Below are 16,313 nucleotides of genomic sequence, written 5' to 3'. Positions count from 1 at the left end.
CGTACAATCGACGCTTGAACAAAAGGACTTAACCTTGCAGCGCGGAATGGAGCAGGAGGTAATGCATTATTCAATAATGCAAAGAAAGAACCGGGTATGCAGGACAGCGAGATGTGTTCAAGTGTTTAGACTCAAAGACCTACATATCAGTCTAAACTTACACATCACATGGTTTGTTTTGAATGTGTATAACTTTATTAAGCATTTAAGCTTTGTGCAAAAAATAATAACAGCGACAGTGATGTACTCCCGAATTCATTCACTAAATTAAATAGCTGTTCGGTATGACAATACTACGAGTTAAATTGGCTAAAAAACGCCATTGAAGGGGCGCGACAGAGTCAGTAGTGCGTTACATATCAAAAAGATGAGAGACGTTCACTGATGCGCTGGACATTTAACCAAGCCTACAATCAATGGTTGATTTTAAGCTTGGTGCTCGGTGTAAAGCCCCGAAAAGCGATCCATGAAAGTACTCCTATTGAAAACTTTGAATCCAGGGTAAGGATAGTGGAAAGTGAATGCATTGCTGCTACCACCAAAGGGTCGTGGAGAACAACAAAGAAGAAAAAGAATTTGGTAGAACAGGCAGAGCTGGAAAAAGTCAATGGAAGTAAATGATGTCAATGGCTTGAGCTTAAAAGTCTGGGTGTGAAAAAAAGCAGACAATAACACCAAAATTAATCTAGGAAAAGAGAAAAATTAAAAAAAAATAAAAATTCAGAATCAGTCGGTTATCACAATGCTTTGTTGTCTCTTTTTATCAAGAATTATTGTTCTCAAATCACGACAGTGGTCGAGCTTTTCCCCCTGAGGACCTCAGCTTCCTCCGCTTTGAGCACTCATTAATTCAGTTGGTAATTTATTCTGACAGACAGGCGTCTGGAGCAATCAGACTCAACTTTCTATTGACACTTAGCTGAAGTACGCCCTGCACTAGCTGAGTAAAGGGAGAGATAATCAACAAATCACTTTGAAAATATGGTATCTAGCACTTAGGCCCCATGCTTTTCTCAAGTTTTATAGAAGTCATGAGTTCATGTGAACTTCACCCTGGATGCAATGTCTGTGCTGCATCAACATTTTAACGACACGCATCTTTTAAAAATATTGATAAATATGAGGCCAAAGTCAAAAACTAGTATATAGTACTCTAGTATAAAAGCAGAAGGTTTAACATTGCCACGGTTTTATTTCACATTTCTAATTTTTTCAGACTAAGAAGATTAGTCTAACAGATTTTAATAGACAATTAGAAACAAGTTATTTACCGACGCCACTTGAGAGAAATTGTCCTCCAACTGTTAATAAAGCGAGAATCTTTACAACAATCAATAATGAAAATGCTAAATAGTTACAGTGCTTTTTCTCCTTTAAATAAAGCCATTCATATGTCAGTGTTAGCTGTTCAGAAACTCGGGCGAGTTTCCAGCTAAAGCAAAACACGGTCTGAAAGAGTAGTGTAGCGATACAACCTAACTTCATTAAGATCAATAGATATGCTGTGAGCTGCTTTTAGAAAATGTGGCTCTGACTGCAAAGTCATTTTGGAGGCAACATTTTGGTTGAATTGTACTATACAGACTGGCGTTCCCATAACTTTGCCTCCCCCTACTTATACATCAGCGAGAGTATGCTGTACGAACACCGATCTGATTAATCAGATCCGTTTTTTGGTGGTTTTACCTTATAATAGGGCAACTGATTGTATACAACATCAGTGCCCTTTAGATTAGGACTGCAGCCTTTACAGCGGTGTGTGTGTCAGAGTTTATGTACGTGTGTCTGTGCATCTTCACCTTCCTAGAGGCTAGTCATTCATCTCAGTTTGACAGTTCCATTACCAGAGGCAGCTACTGTGGCTCAGAAAAGAGCACTGGGAGCTCCACGGGTAATACCACTTACCAAAGCCGTCAAGCTGACGCTTCCTTTTTCTCCATTACAATTAGCAACATGCTAATGTTTCCAATGAAAAAAAACGATCCAGAGCATCTTAAAAAAATGCCTTGATGAGGATTGTAGCCCCGTGTCATAAAAAGTCAAGAAAAGTTGCAGCAACAACTACCAGATAAGCCGTTACCTAATGGTTTAAGAACCCTCCACCCGGTGATGGCTGTTCCGCAGAGACAGCCAACGACTTGATGTAATGGTGCAGAGCTGCAGATGTAATTGTTTTCGGACTGCATCTGCAGTCTGTCTTAGCTTCAAACATTTAAGACCACTTGTTTGGTAAAGTGCTCATAGCTGCCACTTTACTGTCATTAAACTCCCAGCTAGTTATGTCTTGGTTCAGCTTACCAGTAGCACTGTCCGTTGCAGTCCAGCAGTTTCTCCACAATGTGCTCCACCCGCACAAACCAGCTGGGGACAGCTTTGTAGATCAGGGGTGTGTCGGACCTGGAAAAAAAACAAACAAAAAAAACAAGAGCTTGATACATTAAATGTAAGAATGCAACATATCGACTCTGAAGGAAAAGAAATTAATTCCTTCATAAAGATAAGATATTTATCAGAGCGATTAATGGAGTTAAAAATAAAACCTTTTTGGGGCTAAAATACAGGAAATAATAGAATACAGGTTGATTTCAACAGTGCACGCTGACCTTTATATACCTTACAGTATATTATGTGTATTTATATCATTCAAATACATTCTCTCTTGCGATGACTGATACATTTCATGAGCAGAAGCCATTCACTTCCTATATAATGACTATTGGAACAGTTTAATAACAAAGGGACATATGCAGAACAGTCTAACTGTTGGAGATGCCTATCCAGCTTTTTCATACAAAATACAGAGTGAAGCAACTGAGTGGACTTAGAAAAGACTAATAAACTAAAGTGTTTAAGAGAGGTGAGCTCTGTTTGTCTGTATGAATAACCAATCTTTTGTCGTTGCTTACTGACAAGTGCGTCCATTTAAAATCAAAATGGAACTTTGTGGAGTTGTGAAACTTGCAGCGGTGATATGTAACATAGATTGGTGATAAACGGTTAATACCACAACACTGTAATCTTTTAGTGGCGCACATTTCTGCATATTTACTGAGGTTAATGAATCCTGCTGAGGTCAGACTGAAGCTGCTCTTAGTGAGACAGTGATTCAGTCCACTCAAACATTAAATTCATGCCTTTCCGCACGTGCCTGATCGTTCCAAACTAAAGGGGAGATACTGGCCTTGTGTGATGATTTCTTTGCAAAGACCACAAGTATACCAAACTTTCCCGTGTAAAACAAGTATCTTTATGTCTTCTACTCTAAAATAAGAGTGCTGGTAACAAAGATAGAAATATATCTACTTTCATCAAGCCCAACAATTTTGACCTCTAACTCTTTTTTCCAGCAGGTATGACTATTGTATAACAGTTCTTTTAAATGCCCCGCAGTGAAAACTGAGTGAGTCAGAGCCCCTTTTCACACATGCACTGCTTTCCATTAATCTGAGCGAGTCGTATATGAATTATCCTGTTTGTGCTTTTCTGAAACAGAAAATAAATCTGAGCTAGAACCAAGTAACATATACATACATATCACCTTAAACAGGGCAACAGTGTGAACTGCTGCGGTCACAGTAACGGACAGCTGCCTACAGCAGCGGTGGGTTAATCTGACACATCATCAGCTGCTCGGAGGAATCCGACAGGTCAAGATATCAAAGGCCTAACAGAGTTGTTTTAAGCTTTTCTCTGCCACGACAGATCTACAGCAGTTAGCTACAGCACCAAGTGGTTTTTTTGGTTTTTCTGGAACTGAATCTTCTGCTCTCTGTCCAACCGAAAATCAATTTTGAATTACTCCCATCCACCAACATTTTGTGTAACATAATGACCCGCGTTTGTTAGCTTGATAGAATTTCTCGCAAAAGTAAAACTGTAACTCCAGGAGGACCTTCGGAGTTTCGTGGATCAGCTTTTCTTCTGACTCGTTACATAAAAACAGAGGCGGTCCACGGGTGTAGACAACATGACGTGCTGTTGTCAAAAAACTGTAAAGAACTATTTTATTACAGCCATAAAGACAAATTAAACATACCGCCAGCACACCGTAGCTCTTTCCATCCCCTTCACAAGCATGTGAGTGAGGACCATCAATGGAAAAGTGACCAAAGTGTGAATGACTGAATGCATTTGCTTAAACAGGCTGATGAAGCCATTAATATTATTTATCACATGTGAAAAGGTTGGCAGGAAGGCACAGACAGGGCACAGAGGTCGCATGAGGATTACAATGAACTCTGCAGTCTCACCTCCAGCAGAAGGGGTAACTGTGTTTGAAATTGCTGGCATTGACCAGGCGACCGCTCTCCTTCAGCCACTTGATGATGTTTTTGTCAGCATCCTGAAACAGAAAAAGAAAATCTTGAAAGCCAAGTGTCGCTCTTCCCTGTGGTTGAAAGTCCCCAGCTGGTCGAATGTGGTCAGACGTGCAGCGTAGCAACGCCAACTCCAGCAGACTGTAACGTCCCTGCGAGTAGACAGATGCCGAGTCCACCTTCACATCACGGCTGCAGGGCAAAAGCACCGACAGCCAGAGAAATCTCACATTAATCTCACGTTCACTTGTTCTTGGAATACGTTTGAAGCTCATCGGGTTTACATTTATTTCATGCAGACTTTAATTAGCATCCAATCATTTTTCTTTGACGCAGTCCTTGCAACAAATGCACCTTGTTCATTATCAGCTGCAGCTAACGGCTGAGTCATGTAGAAAAGAAGAACACAATATTCCTATTTGTAACCCCCCCCCTTTTTTGTAACTGGTGCTTTTTCACATTAAGCTCATTCTGTCAAATGTCAGCACTATTTAGTAACTTCATGCAAAAACTAACTGGACAGTTAATGTTTTAATGCATCTTTATATCATACTGTACTGCTGGCTTTTACCTAACATATACTGCAATGTATATCCTTAGTCCGACCTATTACAGAGTTCTGTTATTTCTATTTTTTTTCTAAGCCAGGTTTGAAGCCAGAGCCACGCTCACATCTTTACAAGAAGTGAAATAAACTGAGGCTAAAGCATCCTTAAACAAACCGAGCTTCATGTACCTCTTTGACCTTGTCTGCAAATTTGCCAGAATTCACACTCTGTATGTATGGCTATGATAAATATCACCAAACAGAAGATTTGTGTGTTTTGTTATGCAGCTCACTATTTATACATGCCTAGTAATATTATAAGCAATTGGTCTGGATGCTTAACACACACACTACTTCATCTCCCTATAACTAAGCTCACAACATAATTAACAGAAAGCTCATTAACATAACATCTCCGCAGACTGTTGATCTTGACCTTTTTTCTTTTTTAAATTTAATCAGTTTTTAGTTTTCTTATGATTTGATCCAGTCATTAAACACAAAGATGCATCTGTAATGAGAAACTATGTTTGAAATTGGCCTGCAACCTAGTGAGAGAAAGAAAGCATTTCTCTCCCTTGCAAGTTCAGTAGAAATGATGAATCAACATCATGCAACTACATGACTAACATGCGCTATTCTCACTGTAAAACAGCACAGCCAGGGTTCCAAGACTGTTTGATTACTCTGACCATCCCAGCTAAACTATAAAACCTCCCAAATTAAAGTACATACAAAAAATTCATTACTAAAAATGCTGCAATTAACTAGGCCCGAGTTAATAAAAGCTGCTTTTCAGCACATTTACTGTCCAGGAGTTTAGTGGTGAAGGAAATGGAAAAACTTAAAAATTAACTTCTTAAACTGTGGCCTCCAAAATCGAATATACAAATCAGGGCTTTATGGTCATCATCTGGAATAAAGAAAAATCATCACTGCATCATTTTTGAATGCACTCATAAATCTTTATTAAGTAATAGGTCAACATTAGTGTCAACGGTCAACAGTTGTGTGTCATGTCAAAACATCTGGAGTAAATTTAAGTCACTGTAGAGACCAGTCATAACACTAAGGTTCCACGCTCTGCGTCATTTGCGTTGAGTTGAGAGTTTCATTGTGAAGGCAGCGAGATCCAAAACTTGGTGCAAAAGAGGCAGAAAGAAAAATCTGTAGCACAGAGGCATGACAGTGGGGCTGACTTGGCAGGAAGAGAGGGAAGGTAAATTTAGCAGGAGTACTGCAGGAGCTGGAGTGAACGAAAGGGAAGGAACAAGGAGAAAAGAGGGCTGCCAAGCACAGCAATGAGAGGAGGCAGGGATGGAAAATAATAGGGACGGAAGGTGGTTTTAGAAAGGGATGTGAACATTCTCTGTAAGGGGGGACTGCTGGAAGGACTGGGAATCAACAAATACACAAAGAGGTCAATGATAAATCATGGTGGGTAAGAAGGGTTGGGTTTTATCAACCTAATAAATCTTTGATACCAAAAGCATTTTTTTCCTTAGTTCAGAAGGCTGCTGTAAACTTTTTTATGATTTGGTATATCATTTTTTCATCACTTACTTTCTGATTAGAAAAGAAAACTGGAAAAAGCCACTCGTGGTGCAAGCAAGCAACTCATCAGAAAAGGTGTACATGCACCATTTAAAGCAGAACCAAAATTCTTGCCATATGATTGTGTTCAACAATACCCAGACCTATGATTAAGGAGTAGACCGGAAAAAACAGTTAAGTCTTTGTAACCACTTCAACATGCACTGCAGGTCTTCTTCCACGACTGTTCTGGACTTTCCACTGCTCTCATCCTGGATATCTAGACATCTTTGTCAATTCCCAGCCTCTGTTCCTCCCCTTCCAGCAGCTTCCTGTAGGTTGCGATCTCTGCGTCTAGCTTGAGCTTAATGTGCAGCAGTTCCTGGTAGTCTTGAAGATACTTGGTCATCTCCAGCTTGGTTTCGCAGAGCTGCGCCTCCAGCTGAGCAATGACACTTTCTAGACTCCCCACCTTATCCAGGTGGGTGATCTCCATTTCCTCGAGCTGCTGCTCCAGGGCGGAATTGCGAGCCCTCAAGCCATCGATCTGGTTCTGCAGGTCTGTCACCTGGTTATGGAAGGTCGTGATCTCGTCTTTCATGGTTTTCATCTGTTCCTCGTTCTTGCCTGCGTGCTGCTTGAGGGTGTCAAACTTGCCCTTGTACCACTTCTCAGCTTCCTGGACATTGCGGGCAGCAACAGCTTCTATCTCTGCACGCATGTTGCGCAGATAAGCAGCCAGGTCTGGTCGATCGCCATCCAACTCGGCGCTAATTTTTGCATCCTCAATCTGCTTCATGAGGTCAGCCACCTCTTCGTCATGCAGCTTCTTGAGAAACTCGATCTCGGCCACCAGTTGCTCTATACGCTTCTCGAGCTCAGCCTTCTGCAGTGTGGCATTGTCAACATCCTGGCGAAACTCCCTCAGAATCATTTCGGCTTCTTCTTTCAGTGTAAGCTCCTCGTCCAGCTTGAGTCGCCACACTTCGACTTCCTCTTCGATGTAGCCTCGTTCAATATCAGCCGCTCCCTTTTCATTAGTCAGGGTCTCAATTAGCTCCCGCAACTCTTTAAACTTGAGCTCATATTCTTCCCCGATGCCTGTGGGACTCCCCTTATAGCGGCTTTGCAGCGCAGCCAGCTCAGCTTGAAGAGAGGCATTTTTCTGCTCCAGTGCCTGGACCTTTGCGATGTATCCTGCAAACTTGACATTGAGTTCCTGCATCTCCTCTTTCTCGTTGGCATGTTGCTGGTGTATCTCTGTGCCCAACTCGATGGCAGTTCCACGATAACCCGAGCGTCCGCGGCTGTCGTACGAGGATCCACGGCAGCGGGAAGGTGACGGGCTCTGAACCCTTACTCTGCCACTAGAGTTGCTAACTTGCAAGCTCTTCTGGGTGTAAGACGCAGCTCTCATGTTGTGTTAAAAAAAAAACAGGTTTGTTTTTCAGTTCACAAAAAAAAAAGCCAACCGCTTCGACGCTTTCTCACTTTGCCTGTGTTGAGAATGACGCTCCCTCAGATCACCTCTGTGTTTTTATGCGGCAGTAAAGAATGTGTCAGACAGCCTTGAAACTCACGCTACGCTTTAACACGTTTCAAAAGTGGATTATGACAGGCTTTCAGAGGACTGTGGCTGCATGCTCTTTATTAGCTAACGCTGTACTGTTAGTGGCCAGGCAGTTCGAGTCCACTCCCTGGCCCTTGCACCAGGTTGTGAAATAGTGATCACATCATGTATGACTGCTAATTTAAAATCACTATCCACTTAGGATGCTAATGAAGTTGGGGGTGACAGAACGCAAGAGGGTACCTAGTGCACTGGTAAACAATGATAAAGTGCTTTGACAGCACGCTCTCTCACACAAATACACAACCTTGTCATTAACATTTTATATTCATGTGTTACTAATCAAAAAAATCTAATATAACCACTATATAGAAGAGAGAAATGGGCCCATTTCACACCCCTGCACAAAATGAAGGAGTGAATGAAAAATCAATTCGGTAAGATTCATTTCCAGTTATAGAAAGAGAGCCGTCAGGAAGTGGGTACCAAGGACCTGAAAATGAATCCAGCTATCAATATTGTTGGGGCATATATATCCCAAGTGTCATGCCGGTGGATTTTAGCAAGAGTAGAATAGCTGAAATATCTGCGATCCTAATCTGCATGTAAATGTACGATGTGTCACTCACTTTGACATGTTGTCCCGCAAAGTCGGTGACCTCTGAAGTAAAGCAGCCCGAGGCATCCACAGGGCAGATAGGAGTCTGGTCCCTCTGGATGATGTTGTATTCAGTGCACACCCTGTAATCATCCTGCAGAAACAATAATACAGTTAAGAGATGGATTGGACAATGGGCAATCTTATTATCCAATTTACCGTTTTCTTTTCTTGATTTACCACCAAAAATCTAACATTCAGGTACCTTAGACAGGAACCATAAAACGCATATGAAGTTAATTAAAGTGCTCGATCTTAGCACTATTAAAGTGACGCAATTCATTTCAAGCTTCAATGTTAATATTGCATAGAACTGCATTGTTAACTAACCCCTTTGGAAGCCACTTCCACTAGTTTAAATATGTTATGACTGCATATCAAATTCCTTGTTGAGCTGGATACTTTTTGCAGTACTGAAACAAGCACGACTGGTATGTGGCAGCTATGCATGAACGATGTGAGCACTGCCCAGCTCTAAATGTAATTTGTATTCAAACACCCTGTCAGGATCCAAGATCGACGACTTACAGGGTCATTTCACATCTAGTCATAATGAAATAAAATTTGAAAAATGTAGTTCGGCAGCAGTTTTTCTCTTACTGTACATCTTCAGAACAAATGCCCTTGTGTTTCAGCGTTTTCTTCTAAAAGCAATCAATGGGAAACGTACCACTAAACATTAGATCTGTAGCCAAATAAAACAAAAGCAAAACGTTTAAATACTGATTCAGGCAAAGTACTGACATGTAAATTTGGCCGACAGCCTGAAGGATGAAAAAGATAAAAGATTAAAAAAAATAATGGCAAAGTTACAGCTGTGGGTACTCACAGCTGGCTACAGTCAAATCCATTCACTCTCGATAAGGGCGTATAACCTGTCAGCAGTGACCCAATACATCTGGTAGAATTATTACACTGGCCTCAATAGGTTTACACTGTGGCATTCAACAAAAAATGTTTGATGAAACACTCACAATCAGAATATATGTCAATTCAGAGAAATGGAAACTAAAGTAGTGCTCATGCACCAAAAGAAATCCTAATCCAGATACCGATGTCTGAGATCCGTCAAACTACATTTGAATACTCAATGTATCAATAAAACTGACTTAACACAGCTCTCATGGACGTGTTCATTTCCTCTTGATTTTGACCCACCAAAATTTAAAATGGTGATTAAAAAAATTGTTTTACATTCTTCATTAATTCCCATTTTTAAAAAAAAGCATGTTAACCACTGTGATAATACTCAGGAGACACAAACATTCATATGCTGCAAAAACAGAATTAAATCAAGACACGTTGGCACAGTTAGGCGGGACAATGACGACCCGGTTTTACTCCTGAGCGCACTCAAAATGGGTAACAACAGGATAAAGGTTACGTTAACTTATTTCAGCTGTACCAGGAACATCGTTTACTTTTATCACACCAAATCACACACAGCGTGTGCCGAGTGTTATACTGTAATTAAAGGAGGAGAGCGGGCATAATGAGCCTGTCAGGTAACAGGTGGAGCCGCATTACGGTGACAGAGACAATCAGGACAAACAGCTAATGTAGCGCACAGAACAAATGAGCACCCCCCGCGCTCCACATCTCCACACTACAAAGTACTGCTTCTCTGCGATTCTAAATCTCCTCTTATTTCAGCCTCCATCTTGTTTCTCAAAAATCAAACCGAAACAAGAGCCCAAATACAAAAGGTTCTTGCTCTGTGTTTACAGAATATTTAATCTGTGCTTAGATGACTTCTTAAAGTGACAACATGTCAAGGTTGTGCCATCAGCTTTTGGACAGACACTAAATGGCCAAAACAAAAGCAACTGAGGCAGGTTGAGACATTATTATGCCAGTCGAGGGAATCGAGTCAGCAAAAGGAGAAGAGATGGAGCTCGTCGTTGGGTTGGCAGGTGCAAAGTCACAATTTCTGCCGGCAGAGGTTTGATTAACAAGTAACCATCATTTTCTGCATTTATAATCTGGAAAAATAGAGAAAACTAGACAACAAAGTGCTGAAAAGTGACCTCCAAAAGCAGCAAAGAGAGAAAAGAAAAGCTTAATTTGAAAAATGATGCTCACAGCTCCAAAGTAAGGTGCCTGGTGGACAATTCCCGTGCCTTCTTCCTCTTTGACGTAGTTGTCCAACACCACCTGGAAGGCTCCTTTTTCCCTATGCTGAAGTCACACCGGGAGAAATGAGGTAAAACAAAAAAGGTCTTTTTTTCATTCAAAAAGAAAGAAATAATGTGTTAAACTGCATAGGAATAAAAACAGTCCACCAACCTGAACAAAGTACTGGAAAAGAGGCTTATATCTTTTTCCTTTCAGGATTTTGCCAGGAAATCTAAAAACATAAAATCACAAAGTCAAACTTTTCTTTCCACAACTTCACAGAGAAGCCGTACATTTGAAAGCTCTCACAGCAAACAGGTGAGAGGTCAAATAAAGGAAGTAGTGATCACCAAGTTTCCTAAATACGACAGAGATTCCAGGAAGGAGAGCAAAGGCGGGTCAGTTTCTTTTTCTGGACTTCCACTGCGGAGCCATATTGCCTAATTATCACACATACTGACATGGGTTTGGCATTGTTTTCCTGAAATAAGCAAGATCCTCTCTGATGCTACCCGAGTTTGAAGTTATCCAAGTCATGTCTGGTAACTCGGATGCCTACTTTTGAACCGTGCGCTGATAATATCGTCTGCCAGAGCATAAAGCAGCTTTCTACTTCACCTCTTGTGACCTTATATGACCTCAGACCAACAGCATCAAATGTTAGATGCGGCTGTCAAAAACAATGCCCTAAATTGCAACTAATCTCACATTAATGTGAGGATCTGTATATTCAAAGGAAAAATGCAAAGAATACCATTCGCATGCTTCAAGGCTGCATTGTTTGCCGTTATATATTTATCAGAGGGTCTGCAAAAGCAGAGAAATTATCTCAACAGGATGGATGCGATTGGTCTTTAAGAGTCCTCATTACTGAATGTTTTTACTTGGTAAAGACAAAAACTACCCAAGGATCTCCTGAAATCTCTATATCACAGGATCCGTTTTATTGGCAGATGAATAAGTAATAAAACACTGTTTTTTGTAATCACTGGTAGAACAGAGGTGTCTCCATCTCTGTGTATGGGGACTTCGTCCTTGTAAAAGAGGTGGCATAACATTTTCACTGAGGATGGCATCTTTATAGCCAGTTAATTTGTCCCAAACACAGGATGGGCTGAGTGGGGATAAATCATGCCTAAATGTGCCCTTTCATTTCTCAATACCCTGTGTATCCATTTTTCATTCAGGTGTTGCCCTCATCTCACTTAACTTCCTTTTAGCTGTTATGTACTGCACGCTTCTTTCATTCCAGAAACATCCACCGAGCTGGTAAATTGGGAATTTTATTTCCTTTCTGCTGCATCTTTTGAGTCAGGAAGATGAGTTAGAACTCAGAAGAAGCTCTTAACAGGAAATGTCAAATTCAAGCTTGGCAAAGCAAGCAGCTGACGGAGCCCTGGTTACCATCAGCCATTACCTTAAATGGCAGGGCATCAGTCAAAAAGGAGGGGGGGGGGGGGGAGTCAACTATAAAAAGAAACAGTCATATTATAATACTGTAGATATCATTAGATCAGTAAGACTAATACTGTCCTGCTACCCAACAAACCACCCTTTATGGACATATTTGCAGTAGAGATTCAGTCAAGTTTGGACTTTGTGGGAAATCATCTGCAACCATATGAATTACACGTGAAGTACGAACCAACAAGGACTGTGTGCTGCTCCAGTGTTTTGTACAGTATAGTCATTTTTATTCCCCCAGCAGCCAAATGATGAACCGCTGGATACTCATGCCAGTGAGCTGAGATATCTAAATTTAGAGTATTATGGTAGTCACCTTCATTTTTATTTTTTTTAAAGACCTTGAGTGTCTTACTCACTTGTCAAGGAGAGTGTATTCACTCTCAGATTTAAAAAGAGCTCCCAGCCTGGCCTCCATCATAATGTAGGTCTTTTCTGTTGTATTATCTGGAAGATGGGGAAAAGACAAGATAAAAGGGATTAGTTATTTGTTGGTTTTCCCACTTGTCTGAGTATTCAGATCCATCTCTAATCAAAGATATGATAATAAATGTTGTAATGCTGTTTAATCGGGTTCAGTAGGAGCACATCTCATTTCCATAACTACAGGTGAACTAGAGGTGAATTTTATCCAGCAGCTGAGCTCGAAAATTCAGTGTTCGCCGGTTGGTGCAGAATAACTGGCAGATATTTTAGGAAAGTTTAACCCTGTCTGAAAAATGGCTGAGGGGAGTATTTGGGTAAAATAAAAAATAAGAGACACAGAGAGCAGCTGGGACAACAGTTGTGAGGAGGGCAAAAACCAAATGGCCTAAGACAGCGAGACACAAAAAGACAGAGGAGAGGGCAGCATCAATAAAACATGTTTCTTCCCCTCAGTGGTGTGACAAATGACTGCACAGCTCTGACTCGCCGCCACTGACAGCCCCTCGACTCAAGCAGCGAAAGCAAAAGCAGCGAGGAAAAGAGACGGCAAATAAGAGCAGAGATGGACAAAGACAGGTGGAGGTGAAGGCAGAGCGACGAAGAAATAAGAATAAAATACCGGAAGGATGATGGAGCAACAGAAGAGGGGAGTTAAAGAGAGACTATGCTGATGCAAAAAAAAAAAAAAAGGAAAAAAAACACACTCATTGGTATTCCAAGGCGGTCTCCCATGCAGCACAGCACAGTTAGTGCAGTGAGGACAGCACACTGTGCTTCAACAGTGCCCCCTGGTGGACCAGCTGGACTATGACCAGCCGACGGGAATCTAGGTCATCCTTTTAAAAACCCACCAGTTTCTCTCACGGGAGACCAAAAACTACAGCAGGAGGGTAGCAGAAAACAGCAGCCACCTCTCCAGAGTATTTTCTTTCTGTATCCGAACAAGGACAACGCTTTTTTAAGTGGCCTGATTTGAGGCTCATCCACATTTCCACGTTTGATCCACGCATGCAGTCGTTGCCTTGTTCCACACAGTAAAAGCAGCCCAGAGTGAAACAAGCTGGCAGTTCTGTCTGACATTAAGCAAACGCTGTCGTATGAAAAACACCCGTGAAACGATCAGTTATCAAACTCTTATTTTTTCCTGCAGAAATGTCTGAATTAAAAACAAAAGATACAGTAAACAAAACAAAAATCAAACGTGAAATTGATAAAGGATGTATCCTATCCACAAAGACATCATCACTTCTTTTTTTTTCATGTATTAAACTTTTTATACATAATTTTTGATGCATAAAAAGTTCTGCAAAAGTAGAAAGCTCAGAGTCTAAACTAAAGCTTGTTATTCTATTTCACAGAAGACACGGCTCATGATCTGCCTGAAAAAAAAAACTTATTGAGATTTTTGATGGTGATGTCATCAAGCAAAGGAAGAAAAGCCACAATTATAAATATTGCTTGCCTATTGCCTAATCAGGCACCATTTAAACAAAGAATGAGCTGCCTGGCCTGCAGTCTGTCAGTTTTGACCAATTAGCGAACCAATCAGAGTGGATGGGCCCTTTTCACAGGGCGGGGCTTCAGCAGACGTGACGCTGAGCTAAAATGAGCCTTTGAAGATGGAGGGTGTCAGGAGGTGCTCCCACGATGTACAAATGTGCTTTCTGACAAATTAATTCATCCTGGTAGACCCAGAAAATTAAAGTTTGAAGTTGAAAATGCGCACATTATGAACTGCAAACAATCATCCAGTCATATTAGATCGTGTAGTTTAATGCAGCAGGGACTGCTATATACGATAGCTTCTGATATCAAATAATTCTTTTTTTTTTTTTCCTCTGGACAAAACTGATTAAAGACATAATATATCATAAGCCTCACGTCTGCCTCAACCAAATCGAATCTTATGAAGCACCTCACATCAACACATGCTAACATGGCAGGATGCAATCTACTGAGTTCAAATAAATACCAAATGTTCTAAAATACTGTATTTTTATTCTCCAGTCAGTTAATATAAACATCTTTGATGTCAAAGATGTTATAGAACGTAATAGCGTATAGAACATGAAAAATAACGTCAGTTACTTTGCTGAGTAACTAATTACTCTTACAATGAGGTAACTGAGTTACTAACTCAATTCCTTTCTGGGAGAAGAACTTTGTAACTGTAACCAATGACTTTTTTTAAAGAAAGATGACCAACTCTGGTCTCATTCCCGACCCGGAGAGAATGAGATCCTTCCCCAAGTGGAGGAGTTCAAGTATCTCGGGGTCTTGTTCACGAGTGAGGGACGAATGGAGCGCGAGATTGACGGGCGGATCGGTGCGGCGTCTGCAGTGTTGCGGGCTCTGCACCGACCCGTTGTTGTGAAGAAGGAGCTGAGCCAGAAGGCAAGCTCTCTATTTACTGGTCAATCTACGTTCCCATCCTCACCTAAGGTCACGAGTTGTGGGTAGTGACCGAAAGAACGAGATCGCGAATACAAGCGGCCGAAATGGGTTTCCTCCGCAGGGTGTCTGGGCTCTCCCTTAGAGATAGGGTGAGAAGCTCAGTCATCCGGGAGGGGCTCGGAGTAGAACCGCTGCTCCTCCGCATCGAGAGGAGCCAGATGAGGTGGCTCGGGCATCTGCTTAGGATGCCCCCTGGACGCCTCCCTGGGGAGGTGTTCCGGGCACGTCCCACTGGGAGGAGACCCCGGGGAAGACCCAGGACACGTTGGAGAGACTATGTCTCTCGGCTGGCCTGGGAACGCCTCGGGGTCCCCCCGGAAGAGCTGGAGGAAGTGGCCGGGGACAGGGACGTCTGGGTTTCTCTGCTCAAGCTGCTGCCCCTGCGACCCGACCCCCGGATAAGCGGCAGATGATGGATGGATGGACCAACACTGGTTAAAACGAACTCCGCTGTTTGCCCTGAAGTGCAGTTCGTATGAGCTAATCTAAGCTCTGTCTATCAGGGTCTTAGGTGGACACTTCCCCAGCATCTCGGAGCAGAGAGCACTGTTCATTTTGGTATAATCTTGAAACCTACTTTTATTGAAATGGTGATAGTTTTATCTTTTGGGATTGGCTAGGTGGTTTAAAATCCTGCTGTTAAGAAGTCATCACTTAAAATGACACATCTTAATGTATTCTGAACCTATTTCTGTAATTGATAAACAACATTACTTAATATTAGTTTCCTTAAAACTGACAATTTATTGTGGCCGACTCTACGTCCATTTATGGACAGATTATGTATTTAATGAGCCTACATAAACATCAGTTATGCCTCATCTAAGCGTCAAGTTACCGCTCTTGAATGTTGAGTGTGTGGCTGGTTGGAGAAAAATCTTAAGTCACAGAAACAGCGACAAAAAAAAACAATTTGAGCAATTTTTCACTTAAACAGATCTCAGAACTTAAAAGGCGAAAGCTGGAAAGTCCACCAACACATCGTGGTACAAAAATGCTTTCCCCCGGGTGCAACTTGCAAATGCAGTACTCCTCCTCTGGTAATTTGTTCCTGTTTGTTCTTTCTTAATATAAAACAAGCAGCAGTTGATACTGCGGTTAAAAACACTAAGCCCACAAGGGAAAGTAGATTTTCAGTCAGACAAGCCTTTGGCATCAGCAATTAAAGTACTGCTCCTGGTAATTTAAGCAATCCACAACACAAGCATATTTGTGAGCAAATGATTTGTG

The 16,313-nt window shown here is 41.5% G+C and overlaps 3 protein-coding genes across 3 annotated transcripts in view; all 3 read right to left on the bottom strand.

The window, feature by feature from the left end:
* Positions 1–16,313, bottom strand: part of dusp7 (dual specificity phosphatase 7) — a 107,788-nt gene that overhangs the window by 29,576 nt on the left and 61,899 nt on the right. The window lies entirely within an intron of this gene.
* The window catches only part of iars1 (isoleucyl-tRNA synthetase 1), a 55,755-nt gene that overhangs the window by 36,486 nt on the left and 2,956 nt on the right, over positions 1–16,313 (bottom strand). Inside the window, exons 8-13 of the mRNA XM_072381878.1 lie at positions 12,563–12,650; positions 10,911–10,971; positions 10,707–10,802; positions 8,596–8,718; positions 4,251–4,342; positions 2,299–2,397 (exon numbers count right to left, since the gene is read on the bottom strand). Of these exons, the coding sequence (XP_072237979.1) occupies positions 2,299–2,397; positions 4,251–4,342; positions 8,596–8,718; positions 10,707–10,802; positions 10,911–10,971; positions 12,563–12,650 (559 nt within the window). The remainder of the gene's footprint in view (positions 1–2,298; positions 2,398–4,250; positions 4,343–8,595; positions 8,719–10,706; positions 10,803–10,910; positions 10,972–12,562; positions 12,651–16,313) is intronic.
* LOC140303212 (vimentin-like) lies at positions 6,016–7,845 on the bottom strand. The gene has a single exon (XM_072381880.1). It carries the CDS (start codon positions 7,811–7,813, stop codon positions 6,677–6,679), a length of 1,137 nt encoding a protein of 378 aa, XP_072237981.1. The 5' UTR covers positions 7,814–7,845; the 3' UTR covers positions 6,016–6,676.

Source organism: Leuresthes tenuis, unplaced genomic scaffold (genome assembly GCF_036924035.1).
Source record: "Leuresthes tenuis unplaced genomic scaffold, fLeuTen1.0.hap1 SCAF_3, whole genome shotgun sequence".
NCBI lineage: Eukaryota > Metazoa > Chordata > Actinopteri > Atheriniformes > Atherinopsidae > Leuresthes > Leuresthes tenuis.
The sequence above is the reverse complement of the archived record's forward strand: the minus strand, read 5'-3'. Positions and strand labels throughout refer to the sequence as shown.

What these genes read in the sequence shown, in the direction of transcription:
- LOC140303212 (XM_072381880.1), bottom strand. Translation starts at nt 7,813, where the DNA reads ATGAGAGCTGCGTCTTACACCCAGAAGAGCTTGCAAGTTAGCAACTCT.